This window comes from Hyperolius riggenbachi, chromosome 5, assembly GCF_040937935.1.
Source record: "Hyperolius riggenbachi isolate aHypRig1 chromosome 5, aHypRig1.pri, whole genome shotgun sequence".
NCBI classification, from domain to species: Eukaryota; Metazoa; Chordata; class Amphibia; order Anura; family Hyperoliidae; genus Hyperolius; species Hyperolius riggenbachi.
The window spans coordinates 40,170,538-40,189,201 of record NC_090650.1 but is presented as its reverse complement, the minus strand read 5'-3'; the positions used below and the strand labels follow the sequence as shown (position 1 = coordinate 40,189,201).

Below are 18,664 nucleotides of genomic sequence, written 5' to 3'. Positions count from 1 at the left end.
GCCGGCGACGACTTCCGGTTTCGCTGTCACCGGCCGACAGGCATGGGAACGCGAGTGATTGTTCGCGTTCCCAGCCTGTATATCGCCCTCTATGCTGCTATTGCGGCTCCTGGCCGCAATAGCAGCATAGGTTACGATATACAGGCTGGGAACGCGAACAATCACTCGCGTTCCCCTGCCTGTCGGCCGGTGACGGCGAAACCGGAAGTCGTCGCCGGCCCGTTTCCACTATCGTGAATTTGCTTGCGTTTGCCGCATGTGAATTCGCAGAGCCAATACAAGTGGATGGGACTGTTCCACTTGTCAGGATTCCTTTGCGTTTTTCTGTGCAGAAAAAATCTGCACGGCAGAGCCATCAGAATTCGCATACCGCTATGCGATTCGCATACAATGTATTTAATAGGGTTTTGGTATTCGAATTTTAATGCGAATTTGCATACGATTTCTCATGGAATCAATGGAAAAGCACACAGGCACTTCCATGGTTAAATTCGCATACATCAACATTCATGCAAAATCGTATGCAAATTCGTATGAAAATTTGCATATAACCACATGCGAAATTCGTATCCGCATGCAAATTTTTACCGTAGCAATTCCCACCGCACAAGTGGAAACGGGCCCTCAGGATCTAAAAGCATGCAAAATAAATTGCACTGCTTTTAGATTCTAAAATCCGGAGAGAATCATAACACCAAGGAGGTTAAACCAATATATTTTATACACCCAAATATGACAAACATCATATAGAGCATCCAAAGCTGTGATAAAACCTCATAGAAAATAGGTGTCCCCAGGCTACGGTGCTGCATATTGGCTATCCAATTGCCTATGAACAGTAAAAAAAAATGCTCAGAGAAAGTAGATTCAAAAATACCATTGCTCTGAACCAGGCCTCAGACACTTTAGCTTATTAGGCCTGTAAAACAAGCTACTTTGCATTCAAAACCACTCTTGCACACAGCCAAAGAACTTTGGAGGAAGGAAAAGAAGTAGCAAAAAAAAAAACTAAATAAAAAAAATAAAATAATGTTCTCCATAAACGGTATCCTCATCTCTCTGTAGCAAGGGTGCCACCCACTGGCAGTTAATAGCTCTACCATGGGCTCAAGATTCTCTAAAATGGTAAAAAGGATAGTCTTAAACTGAGATTTTATCTATTCTCACTTAAAGAGGAACTGTAACGACAAAACGGCCCCTGGGGGATACTCACCTCGGGTGGGGGAAGCCTCAGGATCCTAATGAGGCTTTCCACGCCGTCCTGCGTCCCTCGGGGGTCTCGCTGTAGCCCTCCATACAGCCGTGACGCAATATTTACCTTCCTGGCTCCTGCGCAGGCACTCTGATGCCTCTCGGCGCCGAAGTAGGCGGAAATACCCGATCACCGTCGGGTCTGCTCTACTGCGCAGGCGCAAGTTTCCGGCGCCTGCGCAGTAGAGCGGACCCGACGGAGATCGGGTATTTCCGTCTATTTCCGTGCAGAAAGTCGCCACAGCGCCCCCGCTGGAGCCAGCAAAGGTAAATATTGAACTGACAGTCGGCACAGTCGCCGGCTGTTCGGAGGGCTGCGGCGAGACCCCCGTGGGACAGAGAACGGCGTGGGAAGCCTCATTAGGATCCGGAGGCTTCCCCCACCCGAGGTGAGTACCCCCCAGGGGATCTTTTTAATGTTACAGAGTCTCTTTAAGGTGCCCATACACTCGTCAGATTGGCAGCAGATAGATAAGAAATGCATCTGATGATCTATCTGATGCGTTTTTAAGACATTTTTTACCAGGATAGAATTCCAATAGATTTCAGTTTGAAATCTATTGAAATTCGATCTGATGGCATTTTTTTTGCCATCAGATTTCCATTAAGGCCAATGCAAACTGATAAGCAATCTCATCAGATCGACCTAAATTTTCCACCCTGCCAGTTCGATGGAAATCCATCGAAATCGGCCATCGATCGGTCGATTGGCCAACCGATTTTCAATCGATTGATCGATCGGGATCGATCGGTCGGCCAGAAAATCGGCTGAGTGTATGGGCCCCTTAAGGGGTTTGTGAAGCTTTTTGGCACCAACCCCATTGATATACTGACAATGATGTCAGAAACACCTGATCTGCTGTATGCTTGTTCAGGGTCTGTGGCTAAAAGTATTAGAGGCAGAGGATCCGCAGGATAGCCAGGAAACTGGTATTGCGCGGCGGATCAACGGTGAGCGGTGGCGATCGGAAGTTACAAGCAGCTAGCTGCAAGTGCTAGCTGCTTGTAACAAAAAATAAAAATTATGCAAATCGGCCCAGCAGGGCCTGAGGAATCCTCCTGCGCAGGTTACCCCGAGCTGAGCTCGGGATAACCGGCAAGGTGGTTAAAGTGGTACTTGCAGAGATGACCAATGAGAAGCCAGGAATTCTGCCTTGCAATTGTATGCCGCTTGGAACCAGCCCAATAAACCCTCTTCCTGATGGTTTTTGATTGCACAATCCCAGACAATTTTTTGCATCTCATTGACAACCTCTAGTCACTTCTAAATTCCAAATGAGAAACACACAAAAGCATTACTTTTCCTTTAACCAAACCCAATCTAGCTTCCCATTTGTCTATACATACAGGACAGTATATGAAGCCCAGGGTAAGTTCAACTCTTTTTTCCCCCTACAGTAGTCTTTTAAGTGGACCTGAACTCTTGCACAGAACAGAAGGAAAACAGAAAAATGTACCCTGTATGTATTTAGAGAGTTTAGCCTGTCTAATTCACCCTCATCTATGACTTATCACCAGGGCAATTTGATCTCTCAGCTGCCAGCTGCCTGCCTCTGCAGAGCAGCTAATCTGTAAAAACAGGATGTTAACCCTATGTCCGCTTTCATGAAAGCTGGAAGTAGACACATTGCAGATTTAGATCAGCTGTAACAAAGAAATGTTTTTCTTTAAAGGTTTTTTTTTTATGCAGTTGCTTATCTTTTAGAGCAGAGAGGAAGTCTTGGGTTCAGGTCCACTTTAAAGGGAACCTGAAGTGAGGGGACTATGGAGGCTGACATTTATATCCATTTCAACAGATAAGCTAATTAAAAGCAATAGTAAATGCTTGGACATTGTTTAGAACCAATTATCATGTACTATAATGAAATATATATTTGTCAAGGGGTACTTGTTGTGATAATATATACTATGTTAGAGGGTACTTGGTGAGTACAGGGTTTTAAAAGGGGTACATACCAATAAACTGTTGAGAAATACTGCTCTAAAGCATTGGATTTGTTGTATAGTAGACTGCAGCGGGCAGCATTCTTTTCCCCGCCAGCGATGCATAAGCAAATCTGCATCCAACTTCACATGCTGGAAATCGTGATTCGGATGGAGTGGAAACAGGTCTTAGGGCTGCTGCACACCAGAGCGGTTCTGAAGAGTTTTTAAAATGCTCGCAGGGGGAAAACCGCTTGGCTAATGAAAGTGAATGGGATGGTGCACACCAGAGCGGGTCGTTTTTTCCACAAACGCAAACTCGGGGGCTGCAGCATTTTTTAAATTTCTGAGACATTTCTGCCTCAATGTTAAAGTATCGGAAAGGCAAACACAGGATTTTTAAGGGGGGGGGGGTTCCTGAAAGGTCCAGAAGCACGTATGTCCCGAGTGCTTCCGAATACAGGTGGCTCCATACTGCCCATGCACAAAAGTGCGCTGGCGTATTACGGAGCTGCCTATCTTTGGAAGTACTCAAGGACACGAGTGTTTCTGAGGGCTTCTGGTAGCAGCAAATGTGAACGGGGTACAGCGCTGGAACAACTTCCCAAGAGAGGAACAGGAGATAGACTTAGTTTGGACAAATCAGTGGAATATGCTACATAGTGTCACATAGCGCAAGCGATACCCATATGATGCAGGGATATATGCATCTGCGGAAGATGGCGGCGCTATATAAATACTAAATAATAATATTTTGCCTCGCCAGGATTGCACTTTTATTTAGCTTTCCTGTAAGACAAGAACACACAGTCAGCTCTAGGGGAAGAGGGAAACAAAGGTGAATGAGGGAGGGCTGGTGCACACCAAGAGTGCTTCTGAGCGTTTTTCAAATCAACAGTGATTTGAAAAGCGCTTGGCTAATGTTACCCTATGTGGGTGTTCCCACAGCAGCGTTGTGATTTTTTCAAAATCGCAGGTATACTGCATGTAGCATGTTTTTGAGCAATTCATTCAAAAATCGCTCTGAAAATCACTTCACAAAATCACACTCACAAATTGCTAGCGATTGCTATTGTCATTTTGGCGTTGCACTAGCCCAGAGAGAGGAGTGGAGAAATTGAGAATAGCCTGAGATGGAGCAGAGAACTTATCTGTATTGCTGTCCCACATCACACAGGCTACTTGCCTGTAATCTGACTCCTGTCCCTGTCAGTCTCTCACACAAGTCAGAAAGAAGCCCTCCTGGAGTCTAGGGACTGTCAAAAACTTTTCAGCTTGTTATCCACACCTTATCCACACATGCAGTCATTATAACAATGGGGAGAGACCAGACAGATGTTTGCCCACAGACCCTGAGTCCAGGCAAGCTCTGCATCATGCTGTGCATATTTACCAGCTTGCCTGCACTCTAATTTCGTCATGTCTGACACTTCTGTGCTGTGGAGAGTCCAGGACTCCATAATCAACATTCTCTCACTGCAGGCTGCATCTTCTTGTGAGGGTTGTGAGGGAAGCTCGGCTGCCTCTCTCATTCTATTAGCTGGAGGGAGGCACCAGAAGTAAGAAGGGAGGGAGAATGAGGCTGTTTATATTATGCAGGCTTCCCTGGCTGAATATACAGCTCAGTGCAGGGGGGAGGTTCCAGACACCCGGAATAGCCCCCTGAGTTCACCAGGAAAGTGGAAAACAGCTCTGAATAATGCTAGATCAAAGCGGCTTTCCAGGCGTTTTTGTTACAGAAGCTGTTCATTAACAGCTTTACTGTAACATTATATGAAATCTGCTACACAAAAACACTCCCAAAACGCTAGGCATTTTTAGAAAACGTCTGAGGCCCCATTCACACTAGAGCGTTTTGCTGCGATTTTGGCAAAACACTCAAACGCTAGCACTTTTTTTAAAAGCGCTAGCGTAATGAAACCCTATGGGCTTGTTCTTACTTGGGCGATTTGCGCTAATCGCCACAAATTGCCCAAAACCGGGCAAAAACTGCAAAAGCGTAGCCTGCACCATTTTCAGGCGATTTCCAGACGATCCCGTTTCAGTGCTATAGCAGCACAAAACACGATCACGCCAAAATCGCCGCAGTGTTCAGTGATTTTTCCGTGTGAAATCGCGGAAGAAAATCACTCCTGCAAAACGCCGGCAATGAAAACGCAGGTGTGAATAGAGCCTAAACATGCCAAGAATCGCTTTGAAAATCTGCTTCACAAACCTCTAGCGTTTTGCAGCTCTGCTAGCGGATTTTGGTGTGCACTGGCCCTCAATGCTTTAAGGCTGGTTTCACTGTGGGACGTTGCGTTTTAGGGGATGTTATGGTCGCATAACGTCCTCTAACGCAACGCCTGGTGGTGTTGGAGCAGGACAAGCCGCGTTACAAGCAGCTCTTGGTGCGCCTGCTCTGTCGGAGGCACTGCGGAGACCACGTGAGCGGAGCTCTCTGCATCACGTGGTCCCGCCAGCCAATCCGCGGCAGCTCCAGGATGTAAACACTGCAAGTGCAGTGAATAATAAGTAGCCATGTGCCTGGCTACGTAGCGGCCTCTCCCCGCCCATAAAATGAAAAAAAACAACCCCTACTGAGCATGTGCAAACCGTCTAACGCGGCTTAGCCGCGTGTAAAGTACTGCATGCAGTACGTTATGTAGACGTGCTGCGTTACAATGTAACGCAACGTGGGTACTGTGAACAGCCCTTTGATGTTTCATTGCTGTGCGGTGGGCTGCGTTACAGGCTGCTCTAACGTGCGCCTGTAACGTCCCACTGTGAAACCAGGCCTTGTTTCCATCTGTGCACTCCTGTCCGCTTTTCAGCAACATGCATCAATCTGTAACATTGATGTGCTGATAAAAAGCGGATAGAAGCGGACAGATGGAAACAATTAGGGTGGGAGCTCACTTGCCTTTGCAGCAGAGTAACCAAGCAGCTCGGGATGACCGAACAAGCTGTCTACATGTGGGGTTGGTGCGGCTGTGTAATATTTAAAGCTATAGGCTTGCTATACACTAGCGGTTCTGGATGCTTGCTTGGCTTAACAAGGGCGAAGAGATAATTTGCATCTTCAGTAGTGCTGCATTGTGCATAACCACAGATGTTCACTTATAGCTGAATTATTGCAAATTTCCGTCTGTTTTAAAGGAGAACTGAAGTGAGACGAATATGGAGGCTTCCATATTTATTTCCTTTTTAACAATACCAGTTGTCTGGCAGCCCTGCTGATCTATTTGGCTGCAGGAGACTGAATCACACCAGAAACCAGCATGCAGCTAATCTTGTCAAATCAGAGAATAATGTCAGAAACACCTGATCTGCTGCATGCTTGTTCAGGGTCTATGGCTAAATGTATGGTTTTAAATGAAATAAATATGGCAGCCTCCACATACCTCTCGCTTCTGTTGTCCTTTAATAAGGCAAATTTCACCAAGCATTTCCTTTGCAGAAAACCGTGAGTTTCTGTTATGTGCATTTCTGTATTTATCGCTGCATTTTTGTATGCGTTTGAGTTCTCTCGCGTTCGCATTTTTAAATAATTTGCCTTCCCATCAACCATTGATTTTTTTTTTTTTTACAAACTTAGCAGTTTCATAGGGAAGCATGAATGCAAATTACAGTATGTAGGAAGAACCAACATGCTGTGTGATTTTGAAACGGTACATTGCAAGGGCTGGTGCACTCCAAGAGCGCACCAGAGCGATGCAATTTTCACACAAACGCGGGTCCTGCAGTATTTCTGAGGTGATTCAGCCTCAATGTTAAGTATAGGAAAGGAGAAAATCGCTCTGAAAAGCGCTAGATCACAGTGATTTGCCATGCGTTTTTTACAGCTCTACTGTAACAAAAAAATGCTACACCAAATGCTCCTAAAATCGCTAGGCATGATTAGAAAATCACTAGACATGCCTAGAATTGCCCAGAAAAATCACTTCAAAAAGCGCTGATCATTTGTGATTACACTAGAGCTTTTTGGTGTGCACTGGCCCTAAATCACAGAGTTGCTGTTTGCCATGCGACCCATAAACTTTCAGGAAAGAGGAACTCCAGTGAAAATAATGTAATAAAAAAAAAAAGTGTTTATTTTTACAATTACCTATATAAATTATGTGTTTGCCCATTGTAAAATCTTTCCTCTCCCTGATTTACATTCTGACATTTATCACATGGTGACATTTTTACTGCTGGCAGGTGAGGTCAATGGAAGTAGCTGCCGCTTGCTTTTTTGGCAGTTGTAAACAGCTATTTCCCAAAATGCGACGAGGTTCACAGACAGGAAACTGCCAGCACTATGGTCCTGACATCACACTGTGGGAGGGTTTCACCACAATATCAGCCGTACAGAGCCCCTGATGATCAGTTTGTGAAAAAGAATAGATTTCTCATGTAAAAGGGGGTATCAGATACTGATTGGGATGAAGTTCAATTCTTGGTTACGGTTTCTCTTTTAGTGTGATTTCGCTTGCTTATTCTGCTCTGCAAGAAAATGCAGATGATTCAAACAAGAGAGCTCCCAGCCTTAACCACCTGAGCGGTCTGGACGAGCTGAGCTCGTCCAACACCGCCGGAGGTCGCCGCTCAGGCCCTGCTGGGCCGATTTTAATCAAATAAAAAGCAGCACACGCAGCCGGCACTTTGCCAGCCGCGTGTGCTGCCTGATCGCCGCCGCTCTGCGGCGATTCGCCGCGAGCAGCGGCGAAAGAGGGTCCCCCCAGCCGCCTGAGCCCAGCGTAGCCGGAACAAAAAGTTCCGGCCAGCGCTAAGGGCTGGATCGGAGGCGGCTGACGTCAGGACGTCGGCTGACGTCGATGACGTCACTCCGCTCGTCGCTATGGCGACGATATAAGCAAAACAAGGAAGGCCGCTTATTGCGGCCTTCCTTGTTTATTCTGGGCGCCGGAGGCGATCGGAAGATCGCCTCCGGAGCGCCCTCTAGTGGGCTTTCATGCAGCCAACTTTCAGTTGGCTGCATGAAATAGTTTTTTTTTTATTCAAAAAAAACCCTCCCGCAGCCACCCTGGCGATATAATCAGAACGCCAGGGTGGTTAAAGAGACACTGAAGCGGAAAAAAAATGATGATATTATGATTTGTATGTGTAGCACAGCTAAGAAATAAAACATAAGGATCAGATACATCAGTCTAATTGTTTCCAGTACAGGAAGAGTTGAGAAACTCCAGTTGTTATCTGACTTATTATCTCAACTGTTCCTGGACTATTTACTTTTCCTCTGCTAGAGGAGAGGTCATTACTTCACAGACTGCTCTGAAAGACTCATTTTGAATGCTGAGTGTTGTGTAATCTGCACATACTATAGAATGATGCAATGTTAGAAAAAACACTATATACCTGAAAATAAAAGTATGAGAATATTTTCTTTGCTGCTAATCTTCTAGTAATTATTCATAGTACACAACCAATTCACTATATCATATTTTTTTTCCGCTTCAGTGTCTCTTTAAGCTGGGTCTACACGCATAGATGACACTCCGATGTTTCTTATCAATCGAGCCACTGATGCGGCTCGATTGATAAGATCCAACAGGTCCGATCTCGCCAACGCAGATTCCCTGCTCGTGCCCCACGAGGGGACAATGGCAGGGAATCGAGCGGAAGATAAGCGGCGCCAGCGGGGACGAGGGTGGATCGAATCAGATGCATGCGCGGGCGAGCGGGGACGCGGCGGGCACGCGCTGGGATGCGGAAGAGGTGATCCGGCAGCTAATCGAGCCGCCGGATCGCTCCCTGTAGATACAGCTTTAGACCCTGAACAAGTTTCCAGATCAGGTGCTCAAAGTGAACACTGAGGTCTGTTTCAGACTACCGGCTGGCGTTAGCGGTGTGGCCCGGGAGCCACGCCACATAAACAGGCCTTCGGGGATTACCGCGTTAGGATATTGCTAAACTATGGTTACGCGACGTGAAAAAAAAAAAAAAAAAACTAGCAGGTTTTTTTAAATACACTCACGTTGCCATTGACTTACATGACATCCGGTCCGCCGCACGGTAACGCGTTAGGGGACTTCCAGCGCAAACAATGCAATTTAATTCATAGACTTACATTGCCCTGAGGTAGGAATGTGGGAAAATGCTGCACCAGGGTGAAAGGCCCCTGAATGGATTATGGTCACTGCATGCTTGTTCCAGGTATGTGACTTGGACTATTGATCCCAGAAAAAGAACCAGGCATTGTTTAAAAAATGCACAGAAAAGTCCCTAGTATCTGGCACAGATGGGGATCGCCAGATACATGTGCTTGCTGGTTACTTGAGCAACAGGATGAAAAAGGAAAAGTACAAACCTCCCCCAGGATAAAATACTAAGGGCCTGTTTCCACTACACGCAGATTGGATGCAGAAAAACGGATTCCAATGAATGCCTATGGGAAAATCTGCATCAGAAAACTTGCGCTTAGTGGAATCAGGCCCATAGGCAATCATTGGAGTCAGTTTTTCTGCATCTAATCTGCGTGTAGTGGAAACAGGCCCTTACCAAGCCTCCAGCGCTGTCCTGTAGTTCCTGGTGGCGTTCCGACACCCACCATGCACGGCTTCCGGTGTGTCACTAGATCCGCTGGGGGCCGTGCACGGATGCCAGAAACCGCTAGGAGCTACAGGGCGTCGATGGAGGCTTGGTGAGAATTTTATGGCTAGCAACCCCCTCCCCCAAAAATAAATATACAACAAAAAAAACAGTCCCTGTTATCCAGTCAGGTATGCCATTTAGTTGAGACTTCCAGTTGCCCGAGTTCTAGATAGGGGATTTTGGCCTCAATTCAACAAGACTTATCGAATTGGTTAACGACAGTTCGGTAAAATACAGAATTCGTTAAGTTGATTTCAGGATTCATCAAATTTATCTACAGCTGTTAGCGAGCATTCGGTAATAATTCGGTAATCATTCGTTAGTGATTTGTTAAAACGGAAGAAAGTGCAATTCATGAAAAAGAAAGTGGGCGTGGTTTAGCGTTACATTTAGGATTAGTTATCTCCTTCACTGCTCTGTCGTTATTCCTGTCAGATCATTGCTGACAGAGAAGATGGAGCCATTTGAAGTGGTTATGTATCAGCTGAGAGTGATTCAAAGGTGCAGAAGGGCAAGAATAAGGTCTAGAACCATATCAATTTGCAAGAGAATATATTTATTTGCTATAACAGGACATCTGCATTTCTCTTGAATCATCTTGTAAGAGAACACAGGCAGTGCCAAGGTTAGCTAATTTGCTAGCTGCACTACATTTTTTCAGAAAAGGCTCCTATCAAATTGTGGGATTGTCCCAAGCAACTTCCAGAATCCTGGTCCAGGTGTTAAAGGGACTCCGAGCAGTGCAGAAACTATGGAAAGATGCATATCATTTTAAAGCTCTCTTTCTCCTCTTTCCAATGATATATAAACCGCCGCCCTACGCCTTTTAGTTTTCGCTATTTTCGCGTTTGAAATTGCCGCGGCCGCGGTTTCAATTGCGAAAATAAAGAAAATTAAAAGGCGTAGAGTGACAATTTAGGTGTCGCCAGAAAGAGGAGAAAGAGAGCTTTAAAATGATATCCATCTTTCCATAGTTACTTGTATTACACAGGACGACACTTTCCCCAGTGAAAGCAGCTCCATTCAGCAGAAAAAGTCGCCCTGTGTAATACAATGTAACTATGGAAAGATGCATATCATTTTAAAGCTCTCTTTCTCCTCTTTCTGGTGACACCTAAATCGTCGCCCTACGCCTTTTAGTTTTCTTTATTTTCGCGATTGAAATCGCGGCCGCGGCAATTTCAATCGTGAAAACTCAAAAGACGTAGGGCAGCGGTTTATATATCATTGGAAAGAGGAGAAAGAGAGCTTTAAAATGATATGCATCTTTCCATAGTTTCTGCACTGCTCGGAGTCCCTTTAAGCCCTATTCAGAATGTTGCTAAGTAGTGTTCAAAGGACTGCCTTTTACCCACAATTCCACGGGAATCTTATGGCCTTGTGTTAAATTACCGCTGTAAAATGGAAATATCGACACGTTACCGAATTGTTATCGAATTCACACCGAATGCTGAAAAACCTTGATGAATACAACTAGAAATCGATAAACTTCGAATTCGGTAATTTAACAAACTGGAAAAAGTTATCTCAAAGATAATGATGAATCGAGGCCTTTAAAGTGAGAAACATATAGTGGTTGCTATAGTTATAAAGTGGAGCCGTCAGCCATACTATGGCCTCGATTCATCAACACTTAGCAAATTTCAGGATTCATCAAAGTTATCTACAGCTGTTCGCGAACATTCGGTAACGATTCGGTAATGATTCGCTAAAACGGAATAAAGTGCAATTCATGAAAAAGAAAGTGGGCGTGGTTTAGCGTTACATTTAGGATTAGTTCTCTCCTTCACTGCTCTGTCGTTATTCCTGTCAGATCATTGCTGACAGAGAAGATGGAGCCATTTGAAGTGGTTATGTATCAGCTGAGAGTGATTCAAAGGCGCAGAAGGGCAAGAATAAGGTCTGCAACCATATAAATTTGTAAGAGAATAGATTTATTTGCTATAACACGACATCTGCATTTCTCTTGAATCATCTTGTAAGAGAACACAGGCAGTGTCAGGGTTAACTAATTTGCTAGCTGCACTATAATTTTTTAGAAAAGGCTCCTATCAAATTGTGGGATTGTCCCAACCACTTCCAGAATCCTGGTCCAGGTGTAAAGCCCTATTCAGAATGTTGCTACGTAGTGCTCAAAGGACTGCCTTTTACCCACAATCCCATGGGAATCTTATGGCCTTGTGTTAAAGTACCACTGTAAAATGGAAATATCGACACGTTACCGAATTGTTATCGAATTCACACCGAATGAGGAAAAACCTTGATGAATACAACTAGAAATCGCTAAACTTCGAATTCGGTAATTTAACAAACTGGAAAAAGTTATCTCAAAGAGAATGATGAATCGAGGCCTATTTCAGGAAAAAAATAATAATACATAAGTAGATACATACTTGCTCTACTTACATAAGTATTGCATAAGTATTGCACTGTCCACGTTTTGATTGTAGTGATTTTTCTACAGTTAAAAAAAAAGAGAACATCCTTCACATTTCCAATTTCAACTGTGCCTATTTTGAAGCCAATCCTGATGTAATTTCCTCCCTTACCCTTCACTATAGAAGGTGCATTGTCTCAACATGAGAAATATTGGCCAATCAGAGAGGAACAGAGGTGTGGGAGGGGAAAAAGGCTTCAGCCAATCAGGCTGCGTTAGTTACGTCTGAGGGTAAAGTAGAGAAGAAAAAAAAAAAAAAAGACAACCCAGCATGCCTTGCAACTTCCTTTGTGCGTACCAAATTTTGTGTGTACCAAATAAGAGTCAGGTAAACTGGGGAATGATCATTTATCATCAAGAAAAGTAATAGTGATTGTACCTTTTGGATTGCCTGGTTAGCATCGGTGTTACTTGTTTACCAGATAAAAATAAAGAATTGATTTTTGATTTTATGTCCAACAGTTACACTTTAAAGCAGGAGGGTCAGCCATACTATACCAGGAAGAACACATAAATCAGTAAATACTTGATCTACTTACATAACAGATGTATTGTACTGTCCACATTTTGATTTCAGCGAGTTTTATATAGTAAATAAGAGAGAAAACTGTTCCTGGCAGTCTCCATGTCTTTTTCCCACAATCTGAAGCTAAATCTGGATGTCATTTTTTCCCTTAGTTCTCCTCCAATCATGCTGTGTCATTCTGGCTTCCTTTCTAACCATGTGTGAGCAAAGCATGAGATTTCAGCCTCAGCCTGTCACTCCGCCCAATCGGAGAGGAGCAGGAATGTGGGAGGGGAGATGACAAGCATCCCTCTTTCCCTCTGGTTGGCGATGGCAGAGGATAGAGCTTGAGACTATTCCAATTAGAGACTCATGTATGATCAAGCACTAATAAATGGGCTGGGCCGGTGTTCCCCAACCCTGTCCTCAGGGCCCACCAACACTGCATGTTTTGTGGAAATCCGCAGAGGTAGTAAATCAGCTCTGCTGTGACACCAATTACCTCACCTGTGCATGTGTGTGGTTTCCTGCAAAACATGCACTGTTGGTGGGCCTTAAAGGGAACCTGTACTGAGTTAAATTATTTAAAATAAACACATGAGGTAACTTCAAATGAACATTACATAGTTACCTTGCCATCAGTTCCTCTCAGAAGCTCACCATTTTCTTCTGACAATAATCCCTTCCAGTTCGGACAACATTTTGTCAGAACTGAAATATATCAGTTGCAGTCAGTTATATATCAGTTGCAGTCAGTTATATATCAGTTGCTGTCAGTTGTAGCTGAGTGGACAACTAATATGCCCAGTAATGTCCATGTTTCCCTATGGCTCAAGTGGACGATGTTACAGTTTAAGCGTGTGCTGACCAGAAAGCGGTTATGGGGTAATGGCCATTTTCAACATGGAGGACGGAGAATTCCCTTGATCACAGTGGACAAACAGGACGCAGGAGAGGAGAAAGAGATTGAGGAGTAAACTACACGGGAGGTAAGTATGACTTGTGTATGCTTATTCTGACTTCATTTTCAGTTCAGGTTTTCTTTAAGGACAGGGTTGGGGAACTCTGGGCTAGGCCCAATAACTTTCAATTGGCCCACCTCCCTTGTATATGGAATAACGATTGAAGGAGCCTATGGAAGTTTAATGGGGACAAATAGATCAAATGAACGAATAGTCACATGTCATTATTCAGCGAATAAAAACCATCCTTTGTTTCACCATTATAATATAACAATACACATTTGAAACCTATGTAATATGAAATGCTACTTCCATGCTAGCTCCGGAGATGCTGCATTGAAAATTGATATTACATGTTTCTTTTCATACATTTTTAGGAAATAATAATGTATCTATTTGTCAGGAGCCGAACAACTCCTGAAGAAGTGAAGTGTTCTTGACGAAACGCGTCATGGCAAGTGCTCAGCATTGATACATCATCTTCTCACAATATATGGCAATATGATGACTGTATGAAATGTACATACCTCTAATCATTCAGACAATTGTATTCAACCTGACTGGCTGATGAGCTGTAATACTTCATTACTATTTCATTGTGCATGTTATATGGGATATGCAATTAATTAGAATGATGGGTTCTATTTTTTTTTTAATGTGTATTGTTTATTTATTATTTGGTGAAATAAAGAATGGTGTTTATATGCTGAGCAATGACATGACTATCCGCTCATTTGATATATTTGTCCCCATTAAACTCCCATAGACTCCTTCAATCATAGAGAATAGAGCTTGGTATACTGAGATAATTACAGCAGAGACATTTCTGGATAGATTGGAGCGTGCCCTGCAGGGTGAGATCCAGAAAGCATTATAAAAACAGTGCAGTGTTCAAATATAATTTGATTTTGTGGCTGACAATCCCAATTTAAATGTCCCTTCAGTTCGTGCAAGCTGTATAAAAAAAAAAAAGTACTCATGAGTGTTCTGGTTGGATGGGCATTTTAAAGGACAACGGTAGCAAGAGGTATGTGGAGGCTGCCATATTTATTTCCTTTTAAAGGGAACCTAAACTGAGAGGGATATGAATGTTTACTTTTAAACAATACCAGTTGCCTGGCAGTCCTGCGGCAGTAGTGGCTGAATCAGACCTGAAACAAGTATGCAGCTAATCCAGTCTGACTTCAGTTAGAACACCTGATCTGCATGCTTGTTCAGGGGCTGTGGCTGAACGTATAAGAGACCCAGAATAAGCAGGAGAGTCAGGCAACTGGTATTATTTTAAGGCTACTTACACAGTAAGACGTTACAGGCGCACGTTAGAGCAGCCTGTAACACTCCCCAACGCACAGCAATGTAACTGCAATGGGCTGTTCACAGTGCCCACGTTGCGTTACATTGTAACGCTGCACGTCACTCTTGGAGTGCAGCATGCTACGGCGTTAGAGCGGCTTTGCCACGTTAGCCTGCTTGCACAGGCGCAGTGATTAGCCACATGGCTAATTAATATTCACTACACTGTGCTGACGTCACTGGCGGGACCACGTGATGCGGAGTGTTCCACTCACGTGGTCTCCACCAGCATATGCGTACTATAGTATGCATCACGGACGCATCAAAGAGCCGCTTCACGCGGCTCTTTGCTAACGTCCTCTGCCACCACCATGCGTTGCGTTAGGTGCATGTTATGCAACCTTAACGTAGCACCTAACGCAACGTCTTAGTGTGTAAGTAGCCTTAAAGGAAAAATCCACATGCTACTCAGATTAGGTTCCTTTTAAGCAATATCAGTTGCCTGGCTATCCTATTAACCTCCCTGGCGGTTAATTTTTTTTTTTGGCAAATTGGCAAAAAAAAATTTTTAATTTTTTTTTTTTGTTTCATGTAAAGCTACCAGAGTGGTAGCTACATGAAACACCACTAGAGGGCGCATGTGTCCCTCTAGTGCGATCGTCGCCGGCATCTATAGCAAACAGGGGAACGCGTATACAACGCGTTCCCCTGTTTGGCTTCTCCTGTCGCCATGGCGACGATCGGGATGACGTCATGGACGTCAGCCGACGTCCTGACGTTAGACACCTCCGATCCAGCCCATAGCGCTGCCCGGAACTCATTGGTCCGGGCAGCGCAGGGCTCTGGCGGGGGGCCCTCTTTCGCCGCTGCGTGCGGCGGCGATCAAGCTGTGCGCGCGGCTAGCAAAGTGCTGGCTGCGCGCACAGCAATTTATAGCATGAAAATCGCCCCACCAGGGGCTGAGATCTCCCCCTGCGCGGCATAGCCCGAGCTCAGCTCGGGCTTACCGCCAGGGAGGTTAAAACTCTGCCTCTAATACATTTAGCCCTAGACCCTGAACAAGCATGCAGCAGATCAGGCGTTTCTGACATTATTGTCAGATCTGACAAGATTAGCTGCATGCTTGTTTCTGGTGATATTCAGACACTACTGCAGTCAAATAAATCAGCAGGGCTGCCAGGCAACTGGTATTGTTTTAAAATAAATAAATATGGCAGCCTCCACATACCTCTTGCTACAGTTGTCATTTAAGAATGGCCAATTGAGTAAATGTAAATTGTGTTAATTATATTCAAGAATGTGCAGCTTGGAGATAGATCAGTCAATATCAGCTACTGCATGTGACTCTGTCCAATGTCAGGCTGCATAAAAAAAAAAATTGCATATACTCAAAATAATTAGCATCTCACTGAACGTGTGTGCACGTGCCTGTCAAAGCACACCAATGAAAACTTGAGAAATTAAAAAATTCTGCATAGTTTTCTTCCTGAGTTGTCGTTTAAGAGGCACAAACAGGCTGTAGACACTTAAAAACACTTAAACATTTGCAAAAATATTTTTACACATTACAAAAAAAAAAAAAAAAAATAATAAAAAAAAAGTCTGCATAAAATAATCTTAAAAACCATAAAAAGTTCCAGCAGAACTGCTAGTGGAAAACGAGCACCAATGAACATCGTCCTGAGAAGTCGCTTGGTCTTGTCGGTTGTCCTTAGTCTGAGAGTATTCCTCGCAAGCAAAACCGAAGAAATCAGATTGCACTTCACTGCTCTCAAATAACGATAATAGCCTGTCTGCGCAGGAGCTGAATTCAGACTGTTCCTGTGGGACGGACACCTTACAGGTAAGCATAGCCGGGAGGTCCTCTTGTTTCCTAGCCTTACGCTCCACCCGCTTTACCTTCCTGCGCAGTTTGCTGGAGGTCCGGTTAGGACTTTGGTCAGATGACACATCTGAAAAATTTGAGAGGCAACTCAGCGCCAAAGCCTCATTTGCAGTTTCTATTTCTGGATTGACATCCACAGGTTTAGAATGAGACGCTTTGGAAACTGGGGTGTCGTTCAGTCTAAACTTTTTACAGGGACTTTCATTTTCAGCCTCAGAAGATGTCCGATCATGTGCCCTTCCCACAAAAGGCTCCAAAGTCAATACAGGTGGGATATCATTTGGTTTCTGAAGGTCATCTCTCATATGGTTCTCAGTGATGGTTTCATATAGAGGAACTGTTAGCAGATCAGCCTCTGGTAGAAGGTTAGGCATTCTAGGGGACATGGAAAAGGGGGAGTCTGAGAAGGACATATTAAACACTGTTTGTTTTGGGCTTGGAGCTGTAGGGCACAATGGAACTTTGACCGGAGTGACATTTACAGCGCAGGCACAAACATCTGGAGAAGCTTTCACCCCAGTATCTAAAGGACAGTCAGCATTATCTGGTGGAGCTTGTACTCCAGTATCTATATGAAAGACAGGCACACCTGGATGACCCACAGCTGGAGTATTTAAACAACAGCCATCTGCTTCTGGTGGAGCTTTTAAGCCAGGGTGTAAAGGATAGCCAGCTGCAGGCAGTGGAACTCTTGCACCAGGATTTAATAAATAGCCAGATGCATGCAGGGGAGCACCTGTGCTAGCATTTAGAGGATAACCAGTCCCATGCAGTAGGCCACTCCCACCAGCAGGTAATGGATAGCTATGCGCATGCAGCGGAGCTCCTACATCAGTATGTAAAGGATAGCCAGCCGCATGTAGCGGAGCTCCTACACCAGTATGTAAAGGAAAGTCCGCAGCATTCAGTGGAGCACTTGCGCCAGCATGTAAAGGATAGCCAGACACATGCAGTGGAGCCCTTACTCCAGTATGTAAAGGATAGCCAGCAGCCTCCGGCAGACTTATTACTCCAGTATTTGGATGACACCCAGCAGCCTCCGGTAGACCTCGCACTCCAGTATTTGGATGACACCCAGCAGCCTCCGGTAGGCCTCTTACTCCAGTATTTGGATGATAGCCAGCAGCCTCTGGTGGAACCTCTAGCTCAGTTCCTGGCACAGTTACAGGGTTCTGTTTAATGACTGGAGCAACACAGGGGGCCTGATTACATAACTTAGTTCTTATGGCTTCTTGTCCGTTAGAAGTCTCTGTTGGCTTTGACACAGAACTGCAAGCAAGAAAGAAAAAACAGATTATAGAATGCCAGGCAGTTTAAAAGCAGGGCATTCTTTAGTCATCTAAACGTTAAACGCAAACCTCTTACATATTGTTTATACCCGTCAGGAGCTATGCAGCATACCTGAAGTGACATGAGGTGATTAAGACGGATTTCACTAGTCGCACGACATTTTATAAGTTACTGACCTGAGGAATCGGAGAAAGCCAGCGAAACGTGTTGTCAAATCCTATTTTGTTGTGTGCAATAAAACCTTGAATTACAGAGTCATTTCTGCTGCTAGGTTTTCGCAGAGGAGGTAGTAAGCCAACAACTACTACTTTTTTTAAACTGTTAAGGGTTTTATATTTTTTGGGTTCCTCCATCTACCAGTGCATGTTACACTGGTGATACTGGAGGTGACAAGTCAGTATTCTAAAGTGGTGTTAATCAGTAATGCAGGTAAAGTGCTCCTCTGGGCCTACAGGAGTAGGTTGGAGTGGCTAGACCTGGCTTTGGCTGGTACATGAAAAATCTGCTCATCTGCTCCCAACATCTCTAAGGGTACCTGAGGC

The 18,664-nt window shown here is 44.4% G+C and overlaps 1 protein-coding gene across 2 annotated transcripts in view; it reads right to left on the bottom strand.

The window, feature by feature from the left end:
* Window positions 1–15,811: 15,811 nt before the first annotated feature.
* The window catches only part of DBF4 (DBF4-CDC7 kinase regulatory subunit), a 50,958-nt gene continuing 48,105 nt past the window's right edge, over window positions 15,812–18,664 (bottom strand). Inside the window, exon 13 of one of the 2 annotated variants that reach the window (XM_068235526.1) lies at window positions 15,812–18,101. In XM_068235526.1, the coding sequence (XP_068091627.1) occupies window positions 16,565–18,101 (1,537 nt within the window). In that variant the 3' untranslated portion in view covers window positions 15,812–16,564. The remainder of the gene's footprint in view (window positions 18,102–18,664) is intronic. The other variant, XM_068235527.1, reaches the window with a different exon arrangement.